Consider the following 25917-nt stretch of genomic DNA (forward strand, 5'->3'; position numbering starts at 1 on the left):
GGGGGGGGGGGGGGGAGGAAAAAGAGAATCAGATCTGATTACGTGCAATGCACAGAACAGATGCTGTAAGGGAATGGGGTTTGCTAAATATGTGCACATGAAGCATAGAGCACTAATACCCACCTTTCATGTCAGGAAATCAATACTATTTACACATGCATGAAATCTCCAAACCCTGGGCCAGTATGTAAATATTGTAACTGCATGTAAAATAGATGTGACATAGTTACACAGTGAGTCAATGGGAGAGCTGAGAGCGGGAGAAGAAAGCCCTGATTCTCACCGGCCTGCTCTGACTAGTACAGTTTACGAAAACTAGACACTGGGTGCATCAGTCACTGCTGAACTCAGGAGATAATGACTGTCTATGTGACAGAGATGCATCTGTTTTACTATATACATATCCCAGTATGGAGCTATAGGAAGGAAGCCTCCCCTCATCAGCTACTTCTTTCCTCCTCACACTTCATTAGCTGTATGAGTCTCAGTTTTTGGACTGCGGTGATTACCGAGATGCCCTGCATTTACACTGCTCAGGAACCATACATTGCTTTGAAGACGTAAACTGAATGAATCCTGCCCTTCCACGAGAGGTAGCCAAATATCCCCATTTTAGAGCTACTGAAAGTAACATCCTGTCCCGTTCCCCTCACCCGTCCAGGACCACGGGAGCAAGATGTACACATCTGTCAGGTCAGGCAGGGGTACCATACTGTCTCCTTGGGGAGGAAAGGGCCAACTTTGGGTTTATGTGGGGGTGAATCTCGGGCAAATCACAGCCTCTCTACCTTAGCTCCCTCATCTGGAACACCACACAGAGGTGTTGCAAGGCTGCACGTTTGAAATGTGCTTTAAGTGCTGAGCGTTAATCGGAAAGCCACACTTGGTCACTCATCAGGTGCCTATATCCATCCTTTGTTACAATTGCTTCTGGAGCAGTTCCAACCTGTTTAGACAGCCCCATCCTACAGCGTAGGCTGGAAGTTCCTCCTGTTACTGAAGTGCTGATTGAGGCCAAAGCCGCTTTACTGGAAGGGATGATGCACCCAACGTTCCAAAATATGTAGGAGAGATCAGACGAGCTGAACTCACCGACAACCAGGCGATGAAGAATGAAGCGGACAACAGGACATGGCCCGAGAATGAAATGGGACCTGACACTTAAAAGAGAGAACACAGCCTGGACAGTGCCATGTTGTAAGCCAGAAGGAAAACAGATGCTACATGGAAAGGGAGGTTACGTTACCCCACTCCATTTGGGACAAACAGGGGAGTACTTTGCCCTGTTAAACACAGAGCATGCAGTGGTTTAAGCCACAGAGCACTCAGTTGCAGAACCACTCGCTGAAGGTAGAACAACCTACTGTCCTCTGCAGGGTTCATCTCAGGCCTAGGCACATAGCAACCCACCACATGAAGTTTATTCCCTGTGGCGACATGATGCATCACCTTGCTGAGCCTTCTAGTAGACACAAGAGCAGCTACTCTCTGACCTCAGATACTAATAGTGTGGCTATACAGTAATGTAACCCCTACTAGTCTCCAATGTCTGTTTCTGGTAGCACCTCCAGCACTGCACAACCAAATTGTTTGTAGGGTCTAACACTAAGCTGCTAGTGGTAGGAGCATGACAAGGGGTTGGTGTACGAGGAGACAAGACTAGCGATGAAAGCAGACAGTGGGGAAAGAATGGGGAGAACAGGAGTTGAAGGACAGGGGTAACCCCAATATGAGATTACTCAAGTGAGGGCTAGCACACAGCAAGGTGATATAATTTCTTGGCAGGGGGTGCTCTTGGGAGCTTGGAGGGCCGGGAGCACACCCAACCTCCAGCCCCGTACCCCTCTGTTGGGACGGTAAAGGTACATGTTCCTGACCTTAAGCTGGGGATCTTCAGCTTTCCAACCACATCTGGGTCTAGGCCCTTAAGGAGCTATGGTAGGGAAACCCGGGCCCTCCCTTTCCTGTGTCCCAGCCCAGGGATCTGGGAGTTCTCAGAGGTGGTAGTGGGTGGAGAAGGCACTGCCTGTGGGCCTTATCTGCCCTGTGGACCCCTCAGGCTCAACCATCTGTCTAGCTTCCTGGAGAAGGATACCTCTCTGCTGCAGCCTGTCTTCTACACTTTGCCTGGGCTTCCAAACTTCTTTTAACCCACTCCTCCAGTCAGAGCACGCTGGAGGTACCTGGACCCAGTACGGTCTTCTAACCCCTTCAGGCCCAGTATATCCCATCACAGTGGGTCGTAAGAAGGAACGTGAATAAAGAAAGAGCAGAGATCTGCAAGTTAGCTCAGGATAGGAAAGTAGAAGACATGCCTATGCTGTACCAGGTGACTGAAGGGTAACTAATGTAATGCTGATTTTTTAAAAAGGCTCCAGAGATGATCTTGGCAGTTATAGGGGGGGGTAAGCCTAACTTCAGTACCAAGCAAACTGGCTGAAACTACAGTAAAGAACAGATTTATCAGACACATAGATGAACACAATGTTTGGAAGAGTCAACATAGCTTTTGTAAAGGGAAATCATGCCTCACCAATCTATTAGAATTCATTGAGGGTGTCAACAAACATGTGGACAAGGATGATACAGTCAATGCAGTGTACTTGGACTTTCAAAAAGCCTTTGATAAGGTCCCACACCAAAGACTCTTAAGCAAACTACACAGTGATGGGATAAGAGGGAAGGTCCTCTCATGGATCGGTAACTGATAAAAAAATAGGGGACAAAGGGTAGGAATGGTCAGTTTTCACAATGGAAAGAGGTAAATAGTGCGGTCCCCCAAGGATCTATAGGAGGACCTGTGCTGCCAACATATTCACAAGTCATCTGGAAACAGTGAGGTGGCAAAGTTTACAGATGATAAAAAAAAAATACTCAAGAGTGTTAAGTCCAGAGCTGACTGTAAAGAATTACATAACTAGACGACTGGATAACAAAATGTCCAGATGAGATGCAAAGTAATGCACATTGGAAAAAATAATCCCAGCTATACATACAAAATGATGGGTTCTAAACTAACAATATTAGGAACCGTTAGAATAGATAATAGAATATATCATAATGCCACTATATAAATCCATGGTATGCTCACATCTTGAATACCATGTGTAGTTCTGGTCACCTCATCTCAAAAAAGATGTGTTAGAATTGGAAAAGGTAAGAGAAGGGCAACAAAAATAATTAGGGGTATGGAACAGCTTGTGTACAAGGAGAGATTAAAAAGATTAAGACTGTTCAATTTAGAACAGAGATAATTAAGAAGCAATATATGATGTGCAGAAAGTGAATAGGGAAACGTTATTTATCCCTTCACATTACACAAGAACCAGGAGTTACCCAATAAAATTAATAGGCAGCAGGTTTATAACAAACAAAAGGAAGTACTTCTTCACACAATGCACAGTCAACTGAACTTGTTGCCAGATGATGTCATGAAGGCCAAAAGTATATGTGGATTCAAAAAAGAATTAGATAAGTTCATGCAGGATAGGTCCATCAATGGCTATTAGCCGGGATGCTCAGGAATGGAACCTCACAGTCTGGTGGTCCCTGAACTCCTGGGTGTCAGAAGCTGGGATTGGAGAGACAAGGTGAGTGAGGTAATATCTTTTATCGGAGTGACTGGACTGGATGACAGGGATGGATCACTCGATAATTTCCCTGTTCTGTTCATTCCCTCTGAAGCACCTGGCACTGGCAACTGTCAGAAGACAGGATTCTGGGCTAGATGGACCATTGGTCTGATCCAATGTGTCCATTCTTATGTAAGAGAGTTGGCAATGAGTGTCCTCTTACCCTTCTTTAGACAGAGAAATTCAGTCTCTGGGAAAGGCAAGTCAGCACCTTTGACCAGAACTCACGCAGATAGAGATCGAGACATCCCACTTTCCCAATCAGGAACAAAGACTCTTGCTTAGTCACAGGTGAGAAAGTGTGCCTTCAGCAAAGCTAAGTCTTGCAGGGGGAGGTAGTAGATGTGATAGGAGGGTTGAATCCCTGGAGCTAGCTAAAGAGGGCAACAGGAAAAGGGAAAGCATGCTCCCTGGTAAAATGCTAACTGCTCCTTATGTTGCTGCCAGACAATAGCATTTTAAATTCACAGAGGGAACCTAGCCAGATTGGAATCACAGGCATGCAGGGCAAACCTAGGGTGAGGTGAAAGTGCCAAATGGAGATGGTTTCATACAGATCATTATTTTTTGTAAACATTGGGAAACCTGCTCTCTAAACCAAACCCATGGACATGGACACTAGTAAGTCCTCAATTGGATTCATTTCCTGGAGAGCAGTCTGTTGCCCTGTGAAGAGTTTTAGTTTGAGGTCAAGATAGTGTTGTCATTTAACAGATCTATTCTTTCACCAGGTCAGCTCTGCATGCACTACAGCCAGTGGGGCATTGGTGCATGTTGTAAAAAAATCCCTGTTAAGTGATTCTATCAAAGGTGGGCTTCACGCTGTTTTAATTTTTCTTACCCCCTCCTTTAATTATAAATAAAGGGAATTTGTTCTCTGTTTTTACACCCTAGATGGCACTGACATGGCTTCCATGGAAACAGAGTCCCAACAGACTTACGTTTAAATAGAAATGGATTCCTGGAGATTCAAACAGGGGTAACCCAGGGAAATTATTGACAAATACTGAGAGACTTGTACACTGGAAAGGGCAACTTTCAAATACTTCAGTTCAGAGATGATCCGATTCTGATACTAGTGGATCATTGGTCATTGTTTACCATTCTCCCTCCTTGTTAAACATACTGATGTTTAAAACCAGCCTCTCTCTCACCCAGTTGCTCCTCCTGCTGTGAATTCACAGGACCAGATTTGTGACATCATAATCAATGCAATGGCAAGAGACGTACATCCTAAAACCAGAAAGATTCAAATTTTTAATTTAGACACAAAACTGAGGTGGAGGGGGAAGGGACAAGACATTTAAATGAAACAGAAATGCAGCTTTTCTTTAAATAAATAAATAAATAAATAAATAAATAAAATAAGTAAAAAAGGCAACATTTCCCTGCAATGTCAGAAACCCAAGGGCAATGTTGTTGTATAAAAGAAGGATAAATAATTCCCACACACGTGCTATTTACGAGTTAGGGAGAAAAAATAGTATAATAGTATAAAAAGTAGTATAATCTATTTGCCAAAGTCCAAAGTGCAGCTCCAAGGGCTGTTTCTACCAGCATGTACAACCCTGGGCATCTATTCTCACCCGGGGTGGTGGGGAAAGTAAGCGGGAGTAGGTGCATCTGAATTGCAGGTGAGAAGGAAGGATGCAAATGACTAACAGTCACCAGGCCAACAGAGAAAGAATAGAAGAAAAGCCACCAGCACAAGAAAGTCATCCGCTCATTAATTCTCCCTCTCGTGGAGCACAGAGCTTACACATCGGACTCTCCGGAAGCGGGTGATCCGGTCACCTGCTAACGTTGAAGCTTGCTCTATATAAAGGCTGAGGCGAGCGAGGTCAGAAGACATGACTTCTCTCCAGTGTGTAGAAGGCCGTGAAATTCTTCCATCAGCAAGGCAACCTCCCTCCTTGGTGACAATGGAACCAAAACACTCCAATACGTTGACAAATTCAACTTCTTGTCCATCGATTACAAGGGGTGGAGGTAGAGGTCCATCAGCCGATTTCACCAGTTGGGTCTTCTTCCAGTTGACTTGTGGACCAAGTTTACTTGCTTCTTCCGTAAACATATGCACAGGGCACTGATGAAATGGTGAGGATGTGACGACCACTGTGTCATCTGCATATTTCAGGTCTGTTATGCAGAAGTCATACAGTACCACTCCCAGTATGCGGCTAGTGGCAGCTTCCATCATTTGGTCAACAATAGCATTGAACAGATCAAGGCAGCCATGCACCCAGGTGGGACACTGCTGTTTTACTCCAACCAGTTGGACATCCTAGTATCTAAGCGGACACAGCTCTCACATCGGTGGTGCATTTCTACAAGAAGGTCAAGGAGCTTTCCAGGCACACTAGCAGCTTGCAAGCAGAACCAAAAGGAATGATCAGAGTCAAATGCAGTTTGTAAATCAATAAAGGCTATACGCCCCTCATCCTTCCTGTGCCAAAACTCTTTGGCTTTTTCCAATAATTTGTCTAATGGTAAAAATCTGCTCGGTGATTGATTGATTGATTGGGCAGAAACCCGGTTTGCTGTAGACAGTGTAGATTCCTTATGGTGGGCTTAACATGCTCAAGAAGAGCCAGCATGAACATTTTGCTTGGAATGGAAAGCAAAGTGATGCTGTGGTGACTGGAACACACCAGAGCATCACCCTTCCCTTTCCAGAGTGGGAGAATAATCCCACAGCACCAGTCACCGGTAGTTTCTCATGAATCCATACTTTGTTGATAATATGGGTCAGCCTTCTGAGACAGAATCCTCACCATGCTTCAACTCAGCAGCTATACCACAAATACCAGCCGCATGGGCATCCTTGATCTTACAGGCTGCACATCAAACTTCCTCAACCATAACATCCTCTACATTACACTGAGGGGCTGGACTCTTCGCATCCTCCTGGAGCTGCAGCTCTGATGGGGCAGTTGAGAAGCGCCTGAAAGTTTTCTTTCCATCTGTTCAGACATTGGAAAGAGGTCACACCTTCATATTTAAATACACACTACCCAACAGCACTGACAAGAGATGGATCCTAAAACGGAGGACAGAATAACTCTGACAGCTGCCTTCCAAACTGCATGATGCAAGTGTTCACTCACTATTCAAGAATGTATGACACACATGCCCTGTGTAACTGGAAATATCTGCTGATAATTTCTCAGCACACTCACGGATTTCGTAATTCTGTGAAAATAAGAAGCAAATATTTCCAGCATCTTCTGAGCTGGTCAAACCAGCACAGCAAGCACTCATGCTGCAACAGTCAGCATTTGTGCTGCCTAAGAGGAAAAAAAAGTGTGATCAAGAGTTCTACAATATACACAACAAAATGTCTATTGCCATAACATCTAGGAACAGAACAAAGGCAATATAGTATTGTAGAAGTATAATATTAGAGCTGATTGATCCTTGTAAATGGATCACTACAGTTGCCAACTAGTTTGACTCATTGGTTAGAGAATCACGTTTGTTTGTTTTCCAATGGGTGGTGGTAGGTGATTAAGAGGTGGCCATTCTTCAAGCGGAGTCTGACCCATAAAGGGTGTGTGGGGGGGGGAAATTCCTCCACACTCTCAACTTGAAAAAGGCAAATCTGATTTCAGTTAAAAGGTGAATAATTTTTTTGAAAGTTTAAGTGGACGATAATACAACTTAGCATTGTACATATAAAACCCTATTAACAAAGTGTTGTGTTAGGATTAGCTTCCTGATCCTCAACACACATCAAGTAGGTGGACGAAACATCAGATGTGCCAAAAAAATGATGTTTCATCTGGCATACAATTTTCACTATTGCCATTAGGAATTCAAGATCGCTGCTATGGATGCAGATAAGCATTTTGCAATTTCAGACAAAAACGTCACTCATATGCCTGTTTGATTTGTATCGATGTGTACATTAAGGGCAGGAGAATTTTTGGATAGGTTTGGAAATTGAGCCAGGTGAAGTCTGCATAAAAGAACAGGGGGTGGCAGACAACAAACAATAACCAGACCAAGTGAGAAACTTCAGGATTTCATAAAGTTGTACTCAGACTGAATGCTTCCCTCATTTTGACCCCATTCTTAAAAGCACCAGTTTTATTTCCATATCTACAAAACCACCTTTACCTTCAAGATTGGGCTACTTCTCATGCAGTCTCCAATTTCTCATTTTCAGCAGAAATCCTTGGGAAGGTGGCTGCACTGTAGCATCAAGCAACAAATTCAAGGTCATGGACTTTATGAAAAATTCCAAAACAGGTTTCAGCCTGAACCATGCTACTTAGCTTGCCTTGCAAAGAGCCAGGAATCAGCTCCCTACGCTAGTTGGCAACAGTCTGCTCCATTATGCTCAGTTTGTTTGACCATGGGACTCTTGGAATGTCTGAAATCCCCCAGTTAAAGTCGCTGAGAGGGATCCTGGTGGGTTTCTTTGGAAAAGTCTTTCCAAATTCATGAGAAGTTTAGAAATCAAAATCCTGAAGGACTCTGCTGAAAACACAGAGCATTTAAATGCAATAAAATGTAATGGGATATTTTTGTGGAAACCAAGTCACAAAGGTGCCAACAAGTGCAAGCTGTGCTACCTGGCTCCTCCCTCTCTTCCTTTTTTATACCTAGCCCTGTCTAGTCTCTGCTCTGTTGCTGTCAGTCGCTAATATTACTCTTCAAAGCATCAAGCCATCCTTGCAGGGGCAGGTTAATTCTGAACGTCCGTGGTGTAGAATAAACCCACCCAAGATGGGTCAGCGGAATACTTATTTTGGGCCTGTCCACTGACTGAATACCAAATGAGTTTGCAATCCAGCAGTTGGTTATTTGGTCTGCTTACTGTGAAGTTAACGAAGCATCACACTTGTATGATATAAACGCACCTGTTCCACAGCAAGTAGAGTTTTCAGCTGAAAGGCTGCCATTGAATATTCACCTTCTTCTAGGCTTGGGCCATGACGCAGCAGAGCACTTAGAGCAAACAGGTGTTTAAATCTTTTGCTGAATCAGGGTTTTTAATAGAACGCTCATTCTTAAACCCCTCTGTGAGGATAGCAGCTAGTAATGTCCATACTTCTCATCTACTCCATATGTCATCCCATGCAGTGCAGCTCTGCACTGCTGAAAATTCTTCAACTATTAGACTCTTTACAGAAAAAAAGACAGATGAAAAGTAATTAATCTTTTAACTCGCAGTGATGTACTTGCATTAGGGATGCCTGCTGTGTTATTTGCAGGGGGAGGAAAGGGAGTTTGAAAAGTCTACATACAAGAAGATGACTGCTACAGTTTTGGCAGCAGCAGAGTTTGTCATTGGATTATTAGCAGCAGATTAACATGGGTAATTAATGAGTGACAAAATAATTAAAAGCCAAAGAAACAGTCATTGTTTTTGCATTCAAGGTCAAGAATAAAACAAAAGTCTGTATAAAAGCAGTAGCAGCAAAAGAAAAGCTGAGTAGAAAACTGTGATTTCAAGTATTTTGTTGAAAATAATTTAAGTGGAAGTTAAAAGGTTGTTTTATACAACCAGCCGCATATAAAGCATATGCGGCAGGCCATGTAAACTGGGAATGGAGTTTGTGGGGGACACAAGGGTTTCGAGATGTTTCTGTGTGAGGAAGCTAGCATTTAAAACAGTGGTGCCCAAACTTTTCCTGTTGTGCCCCCCTTACCAGTAATGGAATCTGTCCACGTCCCTTCTCCATCACTGCATAGTGGGCTCAGCAGAGGAGCTTGGGCTGAAAGCGGAGCTGGGGATGGAGGAGGAGCTGGGGCAGAGAGGGAATAAGGACAGAGCTGAGCTGAAGACGGAGCAGGGGGCGGAGTGATGCTGTGGCCAAGTCCGGGTTGGGGGTGGAGTGGAGCTGCAGCTGGGGGCGGAGATGGGTGGCGTTCCCTCCCCGCTCACTATGGGGACTGGCCCAGGCCCTGCTGTGCATCCCTCCCTCCCCCCCAGCGAACATTCCTCCATACCCCCTTGGGGAGGGGGGGCACACCCCCCAGTTTTGGAACCACTGATGTGATCCTAAGTTTACAGTTACTGATTAGGGGAGGGATTGAAGTCAGGACTCCTGGATTCTACCTCCTACTCTGCCACCTCCTTGTTATACCCCTTTAGGGAAGTAATTAACCTGACTTAGGCTATGTCTACATTACAGACCTTACAGCTGTGCCGCTGTAAGGTCTCCCATGTAGCCGCTCTATGCCGGCAGGACAGCGCTCTCTTGCCAGCATAATTAAGCCACCTCCAACGAGCGGCGGTAGCAATGTCGACAGGAGAGCATCTTCTGCTGACATAGCACCATCCACACCAGCACTTTTGTAGATTAAACTTATGTCGGTTGGGAGCATGTTATTTTTTCACTCCCCCCCCCCCCCCCACCAAACCGACAAAAGTGCTAGTGTAGACAAAGCCAGAGTTAGAGCCACTTTAAAACTGGCATAATATTTTTTTTCTACCTCTTGGGATATTCAACTAAGTTCTATATTACTTTCAATGGAAGAGTTCTATGCAATTAAACATGTGCAAATTTTGAGTGAAAGTAGCAAATGTGAAAATGTCATTTTGTGAAAATTGTGCGACTTTGTACTCCTGTGTTGCATGCTTGATGTACTCCTGTCATTGTTTTATATCTTTTAAAAATCTTTATTAATAAACAAAGATGTGTTCCACAAGTGACAGCTGATTGGAGTAAACAGAAGTTTTCAATAGAGAGAATCTGGCACATTACAAGACACTAAAAAAAAAAAAAAAGTACAGGGGCAGTTTTCAAAATAAAAGAAATGTACCAAGCATAACCTTTACGATATCCTGTGCCCTAGCTCAGCTGCTGCCCAGAACAACTCCTCTTTACTGGCAGTAAAGGTAGAATGAAACATACATACATGACACTCCTGCAGTTGTAGCAACAAATGAATCGGAGGTGAATTTGATTTATGGGGGATCAGATTTGTTATTTGTGAGAATTCAAATAACTTGTGGTTTTGTGAGAGTACCCACAAGTCCTGAAAGTTTTGTGAATTTTAGCACAATTTTTGTCCAGAAGGTTTTACCAGACACGCTTTGGTTGCTATTTGATATTTACTATCAGTCATTTATTATTCCTGTTTTAGGAGGTACAGTCATCCAATCAGGGAGAAGAAACAACAGCATGGGATTTGGTGACCTATCACACATCATAAATCGTAAAAAGGATCAATTCTTGCACAACCCCATAGACTGAAAATTGTTCTTCCAAATTATCTGGTAAATTCTTCCAATAAGCAGCACCAGGTTGGTTTGCAAACAAATCATGAACAGAAGAATGACCTACACTTGTGATGAATAATTTAACCAGTTCTGCAATGGTGGAATTTGCTTGTAGTGAGCACTGTTATTTACTTTTATTTAACTACTGTCATAAACATGTGAGGTAGGAAATCAGGAATTCAATGGATTATCATGTGTGGATTACAATCCTGGCTGTAGAAAACCTCTATTTACGGGGTTCTCAAACTGGGGGTCAGGACCCTTCAGGGGGTCATGAGGTTATTACCGGGGGGGAGGGTCGCGAGCTGTCAACCTCCACCCCAAACCCTGCTTTGCCTCCACCATTTATAAATAGTGTTAAATATACAAAAAAAAGTGTTTTTAATTTATAAGGGAGGGGTCGCACTCAGAGGCTCGCTATGTGAAAGGGGTCACCAGTAAAAAAGTTTGAGAACCACTCCTCTATTTAGAGCGAAGTTATATGTAAAGTGACTACCTTACACAGCATGTTTAGCGTCTTGACAGTAACATACCCAACTCCCAATTTAAAACTGTTTCTTGAGTCATCTCTCCTTCAAGCGTAGTTTTACCTGCCTCCTTACTCAACACCACTAACATTCTGATCGGGGAGACTCTGGGGGTTCAGAACCAGTATATCAAGGTCCTCCAGCCACAAGTGTGTGAATGGCCAATTTTCACTGCCTGTTGAAAGGCGAACTTTATGAAAAATGAGTTTAAGGTCTTTGGAACCAACGCAGTTCAAGACCAGTGAATAGGCTTTAGCTCTACAGCAAGACATTAGCACTTCAGAATAAGCACCTGGATTCCTATCTTACTTCCCAAGACAACCTCCTCTTTGGGATTTTTGTTAACGTCTCCAACATGTATGTCCGAAGACCAAATTTCTCATATCCTAAACTCTTGAAAAAAATCTCCCTGCAACACCGAGCTCTCAGTGCAAACATTTAACAAACTGGCTTGTTAGGAAATCACACAGTAGCTCTCACTTGTTAATGCCTCAGACCAAAATTTTAAAACCCACCTTCTGTTATACCTACAGTTTTTGGCACTTTGACAGCAACCAAGCAATTCCAGAAATCAAAGGTGCAGAAACTAGCAGGAGAGAAAAGTTCACTACTAGATGTGTTGGATGACAAAGTAATCTTTTAAAGGGCGGGGGAGGAAACAACCCACACATATGCAAGGATTTAACCCAACGTATAAACAGAACAGTACCCTAAGGGAAAAATAAAGCTTAAAGAAGCAACACATGGAAATGACGCAGATCTGAAGAACTAGCAAGTTCTTTCCCATAGCGTTTTGTACTAGATGTACAAGACTGAACTCTGCTCCGGGGAAACCATTACTTCTAATTACTGTGTAAGAAGAACAGTTAGAACACATTAGTATTACCCATCAGAGAGGCAAAGCAGGCTAGAGCAGTGGGTCCCAACGAGGGGTACGTGTACCCCAGGGGTATGCAGAGGTCTTCCAGGGGGTACATCAACTCATCTAGATATTTGCCTAGTTTTACAACAGGCTACATAAAAAGCAGTAGTGAAGTCAGTACAACCTAAAATTTCAAACAGACAATGACTTGTTTATACTGCTCTATATACTATACACTGAAATGTAAGTACAATACTTATATTCCAATTCATTTATTTTATAATTATATGGTAAAAAAAGAGCAAGTCAGCCATTTTTCAGTAACAGTGTGCTGTGTGCTGTGACACTTGCGTATTTTTAGGTCTGATTTTGTAAGCCAGTAGTTCTTACGTGAGGTGAAACATAAGAACAGCCATACTGGGTCAGACCAAAGGTCCATCTAGCCCAGGACCCTGTCTTCGGACAGTGGTCAATGACAGGTGCCCCAGAGGGAATGAACAGAACAGGTAATCATCAACTGATCCATCCCCTGTCGCCCATTCCCAGCTTCTGGAAAACAGAGGCTAGGGACACCATCCCTGCTCATCCTGGCTAATAGCCATTGATGGACCTATCCTCCATGAATGTATCTAGTTCTTTTTTGAACCCTGTTATAGTCTCGGCCTTCACAACATCCTCCAGCAAGTCATTGACTGTGCATTGTGTGAAAAAATACTTCCTTTTGTTTGTTTTAAACCTGCCTATTAATTTCATTTGGTGACCCCCTAGTTCTTGTGTGAAGAGTACGCAAGACAAATCAGACTCCTGAAAGGGGTACAGTAGTCTGGAAAGGTTGAGAATTACTGGGCTAACAGATTGGGAGTCAGGAGAGCCTATGTTATCATCCCTGCTGTCACTCAACACAGGTTGTAGCCTTGGGCAAGTCACTTCACTCCTTGCGTCTGTTTCCCAGTCTGTAAAATGGGGATGGTTACCTTAGCTTACAGGGTGCTGGGAGATCTAATTAACGTACAGGGCTTTGAAGATGAGAAATGTAAAGCGGTATTACTACCTGAGTAGGGCTTCTGATTTTAGATTTTAAACAATAAACACCCCCCCCCCCCGATAAAACAAAAAACAAATCAGTGTTTACCCAATAAATACCAGAAAAACACTAAGGGCTGGTCTACACGGAGCTGAAATGTGGACTATGGGGGTGTGATTTCTAAATCAAGATCAGATGTTTTTCTAAAAGATCTGATTTAGAAATTATTTTGGGAAAGTTCTATGTCCTGTGCTACACAGGAGGTCAGACGAGAGACCACAGTGGTCCCTTCTGGCCTTGGAATCTATTAATCGAAAGCACACCAATGTGTTGCCCATTAATTGGCCATGCCGACTCCGCTGGTGTGCGTTAAAGGTTCCCTAGCGCACTTTAACATGGCACTGTTTGGCACACTATGGAACGTTACACAGAGATTACTCATTACAGTATATACAAAGAGAAAGCCCTGGAAAAACCTCCGTTTTTGGGACATCGATATAAAAATCAAAAATTGCTAAAAATAACCCCCCAAAAAGGAAATTATAACCCCCCCCCCAAAAAACAAACCCTGTACATGTTCAGTACTCAACTCTCAGACTCAGCCCTGCAATGATTCAGCACAAGTAATCAAAGAATCTGTATTTACATTACTCTAAAGCTTGTCATTTTGTGGCAAGCAAATAATTGAACACAACATATACACAGACTCTCGGTGGGATCATTTGCAGCATAAAACATATTGCATATTGACATCAAGGCCACCAGCGCAAAAGATGCTTGATGCAAGTTTGAGGAAATCAACACAACTGTTGCCTGAAGCTTCTCAATCTCAGGGAGGTGACACTTCTACCTATATCGCCCACAACGTACATACTTCAATCTAGTTTATTACAAAATTAGACGGGGGGGAAGGGGAGGGGCATGTGGCCATGGCTTCCACTAACCTTGACACTCTTAACAATTTAGCCACCAGCTGAGAAATTTCAAACATTGTTCAGACAATGTGAAAAACTGATTTGCACAATCTACCGCCTGGCTTGCCAGCCAAGCCAGTTTTGCAAGGTGCTTGTGAAACAATAAGGCAGCTTGTGCATGAATGAATTCACAGAGACTGTCCCCTTCCATAATGCCCAAATGCTGCACCTTTCAATGGTCAGCGATCCTCAAATGGTACAGGAGTCTACTATAAACACAGTCCATTTAGACACCTCAAATAACTAGAATCCTCTCCAAAACCTTTAAAAAAAAAATACACAGGTAACCCAATTGTAAAGTCAGGCACTCACCTGCCTTTGTAAAATGCTTTGAGAACTAGGTATGAAAAGCACCATAAGAGCTAAGTACTATTATTAGACCTAAAAAACCCACATGCAAGAAAAATCTACTCCAAAATAAACCCAAATATTCCTCTTACTATTAGGAGAGGATCTAGAAATGAACTATAGGGTCAAACTCAGATCAAGTGGTACTGGAACCAAGGAGGAAAATGGCCCTAGGCTTAGAGGTATGGAAATTAGGGTAACATCCCATTTAATGGAGCAAAGGGAACTGTTCCTAGATTTTGGCAAAGCTGCAGACTTCAAGATAGTGGATGGGGGGAAGGAAATTGTCTCGATTTCAGCAGTAGGGCAAACTTCAGGCTGCTGATGCGGATAGCACTGGTCCTCGATTTAGCAGAGCAATGTTAGACATCACCCTTAGCACCATGTGCCTTGTCTACCTGAGGAAGAAGCACTCTGACAGCATCAGGTGCAGCTGAAGGAGGTCTACTGGAAGCCAAGGAGCAGTTTAACCACTCTTTCAGAAATGGTGCTGAAAACAGTTTGCTCTTGTCTACAACAAAACCGCTTTCAGCAACAGTTCAGCTGCACCCAACTGATAGTCTGCGCTAGGAGGGGTATCACAGTGCTTATATCACTCTATCACTCAGGGCATCCAAGTGCCTTGCCATAATGAATGGATTTTATCCTCATAACGCTCCTAGATGATGAAACCAGACTTCTCATCCCTAGACACAGACGGGACATGCCCTGCACCTGTTACATGCTGTGCTCCAAGGCCACTTCTGGAAGTCATTTCAGAAAGGGGGATGCCAAGGGGCCTGTGTGGTGGCAGCTTTTTCTGTTTAAGCATCTTGATTAGAGCCTTCTGCTCAAACCAGACTGGGGGTTGGTGTCTCTCCGCAAAACAGACAACACAGGGCACGTGGCCAGGGTGCTAAAGGAGAAGCCAGCACAAGTGAGAGCTGGGATCAATTTGTCCCCCAGGGAGCGATGAGATGCAACAGAAGACACAGTTAAGTTTAGCGAAGCCCCATGGGCGAGTAACAGAGCTCGGGGCTACAGGGAGCGAGCCAGCCAGAGAGAGGCGCCAGATGGGGCAAGAGAATACAAGGGAAGCTAGCGGAAGGGGGCAGCTTCGGGGCGGCTCTAGAGGGGGCCTTTGCAGCCCGAGGTGACAGAGCTGGCCGGAGGGCTGCGGATACTCACGGATGCAGAGACAGGCCACTAGCTTGGCCCCTTGGTCAGGCACCGGGCAGCTGGGGAAGAGGGGCTTGATCAGGTAGGTGGCGAAGACCAGGGCCACGATGTACTGGGAGGAAGGCCGGATGATGAGCAGCTCGATCCAGAGCTTGAGGAAGGCGGGCAGGGAGCCGTACACCTCCAGCATGTAGGCGTAGTCTCCCCCGGACTTGGAGATGGTGGTGCCCAGCTCGGCGTAGCACAGGGCGCCCACGATGGAGAAGAGCCCGCAGACGGCCCACACCACCAGCGAGAGCCCCGGGGAGCCGGCCTCCTTCAGCACCCCGGTGGGGGTCACGAAGATGCCCGAGCCGATGATGGTGCCGATGATGATGGCCACGCCGTTGATCAGGGTGATGGAGCGCTTCAGCGCCACGCCGTCCCCGCTGCCCGGCGGGCCCAGCTCGCCGCCCGGCGGGGCGCCCGGCGACAGCGCCCCGGCGCAGCCGTTCTCATGGGCCCCGCCGCCGCCGGGCCCCGCCGGCTCCAGCATCTTCTCCAGCGCCTGCCGCTCCTCCTCCTGCGCCGAGCAGGACGAGGCGGCCGAGCTGCGCTTCTTCACCCCGCCGCTGCCCGACATGGCCCGGGAAGGCGGGCGCCGCTGCGCGCTGGCTGGGCGGAGGCTGCCGGGGCCCCCCGGGGCGGCGCGCCGGAAGGATGCTGGAGAGCCCGGCCGAGGGAGCCCGGCCCGGGGGGGAGCCGGCCCGCTGGGTACCCCGGCTGCGGCGGGCGGGAGAGAGAGGCGGTCCGGCGCGCTACCGCGTGGAGCGGGCCGGGGGCCGGGCTCGGGCTGGCGCAGCCGGAGAGACGAGGCCGGGCTCGGCGGCGGCTGGCGGGGACCGAGGCCGGGCCGCGCTGCGACACGTGGCTGCGGGTGCCCGGGATTAGCAGCCGCCGGCCCCTTTTTGTCTCCTCTTTATGAGCCGGGAGGCGGAAGCCAGACCGGGCATCGCACGCCGGGGGGCGGGGAGAAGGGGCGGCCGGGGCGGGGCGGGGCGGGAGCGGGGGCGGCCCCTGCATGGCGAGCACGTGCTTTCCCCGTCCTGGGGGGGCTGCGGCTGAGCCTCGGTCGGGCATAACCCGCCGCCCCGCGGGGGACCCCGCCAGCCGCAGCTCGGCGCGGAAACGGGGCGCTGGGTTGCCGGGGACGGAGGGGGCCCTGCACTCCGGCGCGGGGTTGCATCGCGGGGCGGGCGCGTTTTAGCTGCGGATTATTTAAACCGCGCAGCGGTTCAGCGCCCAGCCACGTGAGCCGCAGCAGCGCTGCCTCCTTGGGACAGCACAAGGGCCGGTGGACCGGCCGAAGCAGCCAACCCCGGCCAGGCGGAGCAGAGAACAGCAGAGCAGTGGTGGCAGTCGCTCAGCCACCTGGTCCCTTAGCAGGCACTAGAAACCCCCCCCTAAAACAACTGACACCAGGGTCGCCGACAGACTGATTTAAAAATGCCCCGGCCTGGCCTTCCGGAAGAACATACTTATCAAGTGATAGACCGAGGCCCTGCTCTGGCTTGTCCAGTCCTAAGATCCAGGACTAGCACATCAGTCCATCCCTTCCCTCTCCCTTCTGTGGGCCAGTGGTTCTGATCAGTTTCCCAAGCATTAATCCCACCCCTACTGTTGTCAGATGCTACCGGTGTGGTGCTCTGGTTGCTCCTATGTTGATATCACTTGGCTGCGCACCTGTATGTTCCCTCTGTGTGCTGCCCCAGCTCTGCAGATAGCGGATACAGCAGACCCAAAGAGAACCCCCAATAACCACAGAGTCTAGTAAGATGCAAAGTCACGTCAACCAGGTTTATTGCGATCTCGGACACAATGGCAGTTCCCCGTAGATTACTTAGTCTACCGGGCATACTACGAGAAAGTGCCTCTTGGCAAGGACCCGGCTCCGTGGCGGGACTTTCCACTGCCCCCGTGACCGGACAAAGACACCACCCCAGGGATACATTTTTATACACGGGTACAAACAAGTTACACATCACTCCTGACGTATTGAGGTGCAACCCCTTCACGTAGCAAGGTACAACCTCCCTACGTAGTAAGGTGCCGCCTCGCACCTTGTACATGTTGGTTCGATCAAAACAACTCTATCCATCATTTTATCCTTTTGCCCCTGTCATTGGGATGGGTCGGCCTGTTCCATATTATCTGTGGAATGTTCCGGTATAGTGTGTCTTGGTACCATGTTTATACTTTAACAATGCTAGGTGAATATATATTTACGCAACATCAGCCCTTTCCTTGCCAGCTTCTATGAGCAGGGCCTGCCTCTTGCTCACAGCTTAACTTTGCTTTATGTTAGCAAAGTCTTGACCATTACTTTAGTTCAGGCCTCAGGCCTTATACTGAGCCTTTATCAGGGCCTTCACTTACTACACCTACTTAAGCAGATGTATAACTTTACTCACTAGGCCCACTCTGGACATGGTATTACTTATCTTATTCGGCCCCATCCCTGTAGCATCTGAGCGACTCACAACCTTTATCAGATTTCTCTCCCCACATCCCTGAGGCAGGGGCTGTGCTCCTATCCCTATTTTACAGATGGGGAACAGAGACCCTTAGGGGATCCACAGCCTGGATGGACAGACTTGCCTTTGAGGGGCTTCTGCTAGCACTCTAAAAATAGTGGCTTTTTGAAGTTGTAGCTTGGGTTAGAGCTCAGGCTTGAAACCTAAGGAGGGGGCTTCAGAACTCAAAATCCAGCGTCAGCCCCTCAAAGAGCTGTCTACACCGCTATTTTTAGAGCGCTAGCACAAGACTCACTGCTGCAGGCTGTCTAGACCATTGGCCCAGAGCAGCGATCCGCGGCCAGTGGGAGCTGCAATCAGCCGGACCTGCGGACGGGGCAGGTAAACAAACCGGCCGGGCCCACCAGGGGCTTTCCCTACACAAGCGGTGACCCCTGTTTGAGAAACCCTGGTGTAGACCTACCCAGAGAGGATAAGTAGCTTGTCTGAGGTCACACAAGAAATCTGTGGCAGAACACGGACTTGAACCTTGGTCTCCCAGTACCATAACCACTGGAAGATCCCTCTGCTCATGAGTGTCATTACACACGTGCTTAAGTGTTGGCACTAGTGTCAAGGGGCTTGCTTATAAGACACTGAGTTTAGCTACCACTAAAGTCTACATTTTCCTGGAGAGGTTATTTAACTTTTATTTTTAAATATAATTTCCAAATTTTAACATCAGACTCTCTTAACACTTGTGCAGGTGAGTAACTCTGTTATTGGGACAACTCACCTGTATCAAGTTACTCACCTGCACAAATGTTTACAAGATCTCACCCTCAAATTGTGTTATGGTTTCCCCAGTCATTTTCTTAGAGCGTTTATTTTCACTGGAAACAAGAAACAAAATATTGCATCGTCAGAATGTGCCATCTAGTGGTCTTTGAATCATGACTGTTTTAAAAAAATTACATTATTTAAACCACGATTTACCCACATCTCTGATTATGCACATTTCACTATTTGTGGTGTTTGTTTACTTTTGCATTTCATTATCCTTGGACAATGAAATTAAACTCGATATTTTCAGTTTTGTTTATAGACAATTTTATGTATATATTACCATAATCATAGAAGACAAACATTTTCACTTTCTACTTTTCATACAGAAGTAGGATGCTGCAAAAATTGGATTGCAAATACTAGAGAAACATTATTTCTAATAATAATGGAGTGTTCTGAACAATTGAGTGAAGATATTCATACTAATGTTGTTTGTAAAAATATTTGTTTTTAACAAAACCTGAATTGACCTGCACGCCTTTAAATGAAATATAGCTCTGTCTAGTGCAGGGGCAGGCAAACTTTTGGCTCCGAGGGCCACATCTGGGTATAGAAATTGTATGGCGGGCCATGAATGCTCACAAAATTGGGGGTTGGTGTGTGGGAGGGTGGGAGGGCTCTGACTGGGGATGCGGGCTTTGGGGTGGGGGCAGAAATGAGGAGTTCAGAGTGCTGGAGGGGGCTCCGGCCTGGGGCAGGGGTGCGGGTGGGAGGGCTCCGGCGGGGGTGTGGGGTCTGGGGCGCAGGAGGGTGGGACTGAGGGGTTCAGAGGGTGAGAGGGGGATCAGGGCTGGGGCAGGGGTTTGGGGCCCTGGAGGGGGTCAAGGATGCAGGTTCTGGGTGGTGCTTACCTCAAGCAGCTCCCGGAAGCAGCGGCATGTCCCCCCTCCGGTGCCTATGCAGCGACGTGGCCAGGCAGCTCTGCACACTGCCCCGTCCACAGACGCCACCCCTGCAGCTCCCATTGGCTGCAGTTGCCGGCCAATGGGAGCTATGTGGGCGGCACTTGCGGCGGAGGCAGGGTGCGGAGCCCCCTAGCTCCCCCTATGCATAGAAGCCGGAGCGGGGACAGGATGCTGCTTCCGGGAGCCGCACAGAGCCACAGTACACATGGAGCAGGGCAAACTGCAGACCCCACTTCCCAGCAGGAGCTTGAGGGCTGGATTAAAATGTCTGAAGGGCCAGATGCAGCCCCCGGGCCGTAGTTTGCCCACCCCGATCTAGTGCATTTAAAATTAGCCAGCTTGTGTAGGCATTGGGAAAAATAGAGCAGTTTCTTTACTGAACACTAGGTTTTGAATGCAAAGTATTTCTTGTGTAAGTTTAGACAGGCTGTGTGACCCTGGGACCCGCCAACTGGCACCACCCTGTGGATAGAGTTGTACAGAGATCGTGTGGGCCAGATACATGCATAATAGTTCACCAGTGGGTGGCATGTGAGGTCTCTAGCAAGAGACAGTGGCTAGCCCACTCGTCGTCATAATTATTGTGAAATGTATGTACGGATGAGATTTAAGAATTATGTAGCAATGCTGAAGAGGTTCCTTTTGGGCAAGTGAAACAGACGTTTATCTTCCTTTTTGATCATACCTGTATTGTCCACCTCACAACGCTTGTCTATTTGCATACTGAGCCTGATGCTCATCAAATGATTAGGAATCAACAAGATAAAAGCCACAATAAGAAACAATCAGCAGGGCAGTGTCCTGTTTATGAATTAGGACTATGGGTTGTTAAATCATATCTAGGGGTATCGAGAGATACCGTGGATCCTTCACTGAGGAGACAAGCTAATAGTGTGGTTGTCTTATGAAAAGAGCATCACACCCAGCATGGCACTAACATGGTGAAAGGACTTTGGGTGAGCAAGTTAGGAGAGTATCTTGTTAATTAAGACTAAGCTTTATAATGTTATTTTATATGTAACCATTTGTTTCCAACACTTCCACTGGCTATTGCTTTGAACCTCTGTTTTGTTAAATAAACCAGTTCTTGATTTCACTGTAAACATATCTAAGTGCTGTGTATTAAGCAGAGCGGTGAGCTGAGGTGGAACCGGTAAGCTGGGGGGTACCGTTTCTTTGGAAGCAACAGATCCTGAGAGTGGCCAGTGGAATGGGGGCTGGAACACTCCAGGCAGATGCTTGCAGGGCTCAAGGGTGGGGGTGTGCCAATCGCTAACCTGCAGAGTGACAGAGAGGCCTGCGAGGCCTAGAGGAGATTGCTTGTGTTGTCCGTGGCCAGTGGATTTGGGGAGGTGACCCCCGGAACGCACAGCTGGGACTTCTTCATGCTAAGGGTGGGTGGTAGCAAGGTGCCTCCCAACCCTGGGTATCCCCAGGAAGCATCAGAGATGGAATGGGTTTATTTTGAACACCCACCATTAGCTGGATGTGGCATTTTCTATTAACCCCATCATCAGTGTAAGTGGTGGTTTGCAAATCCAAGTTTAAAATTAAAACACGAAACACTTTCACATCAAGATCTTGTGTGCCAGTGTAGCAGGGTGGACACCTGCTCTGGCCTGGAAGGGCCTGAGATAGCCCAGGGAGTAGGCAGTGTGAAGGCTGAGCTGATTGGGGGAAGTGGCTGCAGCTGGGGCCACGCCCCAAACAGCCTCAGCAGGCCTATATAAGAGGCTAGGAGCCAGAAGCCGCTCTCTGCCTTCAGAGAGAGAAGGGCCTGGCTACAGGGAGCTAGACAGGGTACCTGTAGTGGAGCAGGGCTGGGGAAAGGCTGAGGAGCTGGGGAGCTCCAGCCTGGATAGCCCCAGGCTGCAGCCTGGTAATAGGCCAAGGGGTACTGGGGGTTGCAGAGGGCAGCCCAGGGCTAGGCGGAGGCAGCCGGTCCAAACCCAACCTTGCCAGTGATGAGTGGCCTATACTGCAGTCTGCCCCAGAGAGTGGAGGCTAGTTGGTGACTGGCAGTGGCCTTATCCTGAGGCGAGGTGGGTTTAGTGGGTGGGGGTTCCCCTGGGAGGGGAGACCTAGTGTGCAGGTATTGCCAGGGGGCAGCACCCAGAGCAAGGGGCACCAGGGTCCTAGGAGGGACATGGGGGCCAGTGCAGAGGACAAGGCGGATCACTGGTGTGCAGAGGGTGCTCCAGAGGCTGGTGAGCTAATTCCCTGGACCACCAGCAGGAGGCGCTGCAGGGGTGAGTCCGCTCCTCTTACAGCCAGCTTCTTGCTCCGAGCACAATATTTACAGAACTGCAAATGTAGGAGTTTGTGTATGAACTGAACTGCTGTAATAGATACAGCTAGACATAACACACTTCACCAGAAACTAGCTGAGAGGATCCAGAATAACTGTTTAAATAGGTCAGATGGCACATCATGTTTTGTAGGGATGTACACATTTAGTTACACAGCTACATAAACAGGACCACTTGTCATTGGATTTATATTACCATTGGTTTAGACTGTAAATTCTTACCTTGTGGAGTTAATCCACTTACATTAAGGAGTGGAACTTTTCCCAAAATTTCATGTCCAGTTCACTTGCATCAGTAACAATATTTGTCCTTTACCTCATTGCCCAAAGTTTTCTTGTGCTTTCAGAGTGTGTCCCGAGAGCTCCTCCTTCATCCAAAATTTGCTCTATTTATTCCGTTTCTATACAATCCTGGTCCTCTTTGGTGCACAGGGGACCTTGTTAACAGCAGTATAAGTACCACAGCATTTCTCCACCCTGTCAGCTAGGCATACTTATCTCTTCATCAGACCCCGGTGGAATGCTGTAGAGTGACGCTAAAGACCAGTTTAAAGAGCTTAAAAATTTTATTAAAGTTAATGTTTAAAATTAAATATACACAAGTTAAGAGGGAAGGTACTGTACATCTGGGGTCAGGCTTGAGTTATGAGGGATTACAGGTATCGGTTACAAGGATCACGAGATACATACGTATCACATAACCAGCATAGACCCAGATTGGGGTGCAGGAGTTTTTAAAGCATCAGTGGATGAGTGGGCTTGGGTATGCCACCCATGGAATGTATTAGAGTCCAAGTCAGTATTGGTGTAGAGAATAAATACATAGGTGGGGTGCGTCCCTCGGTTCGTCAGGGGAGGAACTACATTACACAAAGAATTTAATCTAATTACAAAAACTGAACTTTGATTGATACTTAATTGGGACACTTAAATTAAGTTTGCTACAGGTAAAGTAGAAAAAACATTTGCTTAATTAAAACGCATTGGCAAACTTATGCTTCATCATCGTGTCCTACATTGATACTTGCCTGTTGTGTAATCAGACTGCTTTAAAAACACTGCAAAACTGGAAATATAAAAGTATATACTCTGTTCTTCCTCTTGAAATAAATAGGGGGGGGGTCTGCCCTCATACCAGTATTTAAGTATCCCTTGTTTGGATTTTAGGGTTAATTTTGCCACTGCAAGTGCAGGTTGCCAGCTCCCCTCTCTTTAGATTAGGGGTCACATGAGACAAACTAGACTTGTTCAACTATCACTGTGGCTCACTTTAAGATAGTACCTTTTGCCTCATGGATTCAGAATGACCATCAGCGTCTCTCCAGGGAAAGGTCTAGTGGGAGAACCAGGATCTCCCAAATCTGACATCAATTCCTTCTACAAGGCCCCAGTTCAGCAGGCACGTCAAACTTTAAGCATACAAGTAATTTCACTGATTGCAATGCTTGAATACCTTGCTGGATTACAGCCTTAATTCTCCATAGCTCAGTTTCTTCTCCTTTATAATGGAGAGAATACCTACTGCACAGGCGTGGTGTTGGAATTAGTTCATACAATGCTTTGAAGATATAAACCAATATGTAAGGGCTAAGTATTTGTATTACTTCTGACAGCTTATTAGCTCTATTCAGGTCTCCAAGTTATTTTGCAGAATCTTTGATGATGATTTGATTATCCAATCAATCCTCCATATGCTAATACTCAGACAGGGTGAGTTTGTCACATCAAAAAGGACCTCCATAAGAAAGGCAAATAATGACCTGTATCACAGGTAAATTGGCCTTTTGGTTATGAACACACAGGTTACTTCTATCAGGAAAAGTGCCTTGATCATAATCTGCCTGTAATCAAATAAGCAGATTCTCCAGAAAACATCTTGGATATACAAGTCTATTGTGTCTAATCAATTTCAGGTGGGAACATTTAACCAGTATCTTAAATTTCCTGCTTTCACATCAACAGATGTATGTTTAATAAAATTAATTAAAATGGGAATCCACAATATCCATATGACATCTGAATCTTAAAGGTGCTATGGTATGGCAGGGTAGGACTGAAATTTGTTACATTTATCCTATTGATAAAATTGGCTATTCAAATTAAACAATCAGTTCTTCAGTCCAACTAATAGGTTAAAGTTTAATTTGATATCATCTTTATACCTACCTTATGAAAGTGATGTAAGAACTGCATCTGGACAAACGCACCACAAAATCAATGATATACCGGAGATGTATCGATGATATTGTCATCCTCTGGACAGACGACCGAAACTTCCTCCTAGATTTCCTTCACAACTTCAACTACCAGCACCCATCTACTAAACTCTCTCTAGAACACTCCCACACCAGCATCTGTGTCCCATACCATGATCAGCTTCAACAATGGAACCCTACAGATAATGATATATAAGAAACCGCATATCACCACACCTACCTTCACCGATCCAGTAACCACCACAAACACACTAAGAAATCAGTTATCTACAGTCAGGCACTCAGATACCACAGAATATGCTCCGAGGAGGAAGTCCAGGATATACACCTTAACACAGTTAAAACCACCTTCACCAAACAAGGACACTCCACCAGAGAAGTAGATCCCATCATGGAACGGGACACCCAAATATCCTGAGAGAACTTGCTTCAGTACAGAAATAAAATCCCCTCTGATTGCACAGCCCTAGTTGTCACCTACCACCCCACACTGGAGCTCATACAGGCTGTGTCAAACAATTACAACCCATACTTGATGGGGATCCCAACCAGAAAAATCTTCCTGAACCGCCTCTTCTGGACTTTACACAATCCCCCAACCTCGCCACGCTCATCATCAAAAGCAAGCTCCCCCACCACCTCAAAGCACCACCAGACCCTGCCAGAACAACAGATGCGAAACCTTAGAACGTATCTCCGCTGCTACAGTGATCAACACTCCATAGTACACACTTTTCAAGATCCATGGTTCCTACACATGCCAATCACAATATGTGGGGAATCTCATCCAATAGCCTCTATGTGGGTGAAACCAGACAAGCACTATGCTCTCGAATGAACTCACACAGGAAAGTGATCAAAGACAAGAATATTGTCACCTGTGGGTGAACACTTTTCCTAAAGCAAACACTCTATACCTGACCTCTCCATCCTCATCATCAAAGGAAACCTGCACAACACCTTCAAAAGGATGAGCCTGGGGGTTTAAATTCATAACTCTACTAAACACTAAAAATCATGGACTGAAGAGAGACATTGGATTTATGGTGTATAACAAACTACCCTCCCTCACCCCCCGCGCGATTTTTTTCTCTTTTCTGGCTGGAGAGGTGTTAATAGGGCACTTCACCTTCAATGGTCCTTTGAAATATGAAATACTAAACAACCTGTTCCACCTTGTATTTAGCTGTAATACTGTGAGTACATTTGTCAGACCTGAAGAAGAGCTCTGTGTCAGCTCGAAAGCTTGGGTCTCTCACCAACAGAAGTTGTTCCAATAAAAAGATATCACCTCACCCTCACCTCTCTAATATCTTGGGACTGACATGTCTACAACACCGCTGCATATAAAGAACTGCAAAACACAAAATGTGAAGGTCAGGAAATTATGA

At 46.2% G+C, this 25917-nt stretch overlaps 1 protein-coding gene across 1 annotated transcript in view; it reads right to left on the reverse strand.

Moving 5' to 3' along the window:
- LOC113409575 (large neutral amino acids transporter small subunit 1) overlaps window positions 1-16399 on the reverse strand; it is a 58868-nt gene extending 42469 nt beyond the window's left edge. The window contains exon 1 of the mRNA XM_026663664.1: window positions 15769-16399. Within this exon, the coding sequence (XP_026519449.1) occupies window positions 15769-16381 (613 nt within the window). The 5' untranslated portion in view covers window positions 16382-16399. The remainder of the gene's footprint in view (window positions 1-15768) is intronic.
- Window positions 16400-25917: the final 9518 nt, after the last annotated feature.

This window comes from Terrapene carolina, unplaced genomic scaffold, assembly GCF_002925995.2.
Source record: "Terrapene carolina triunguis isolate 2854851 unplaced genomic scaffold, T_m_triunguis-2.0 Scaffold33891, whole genome shotgun sequence".
Classification (NCBI taxonomy): domain Eukaryota; kingdom Metazoa; phylum Chordata; order Testudines; family Emydidae; genus Terrapene; species Terrapene triunguis.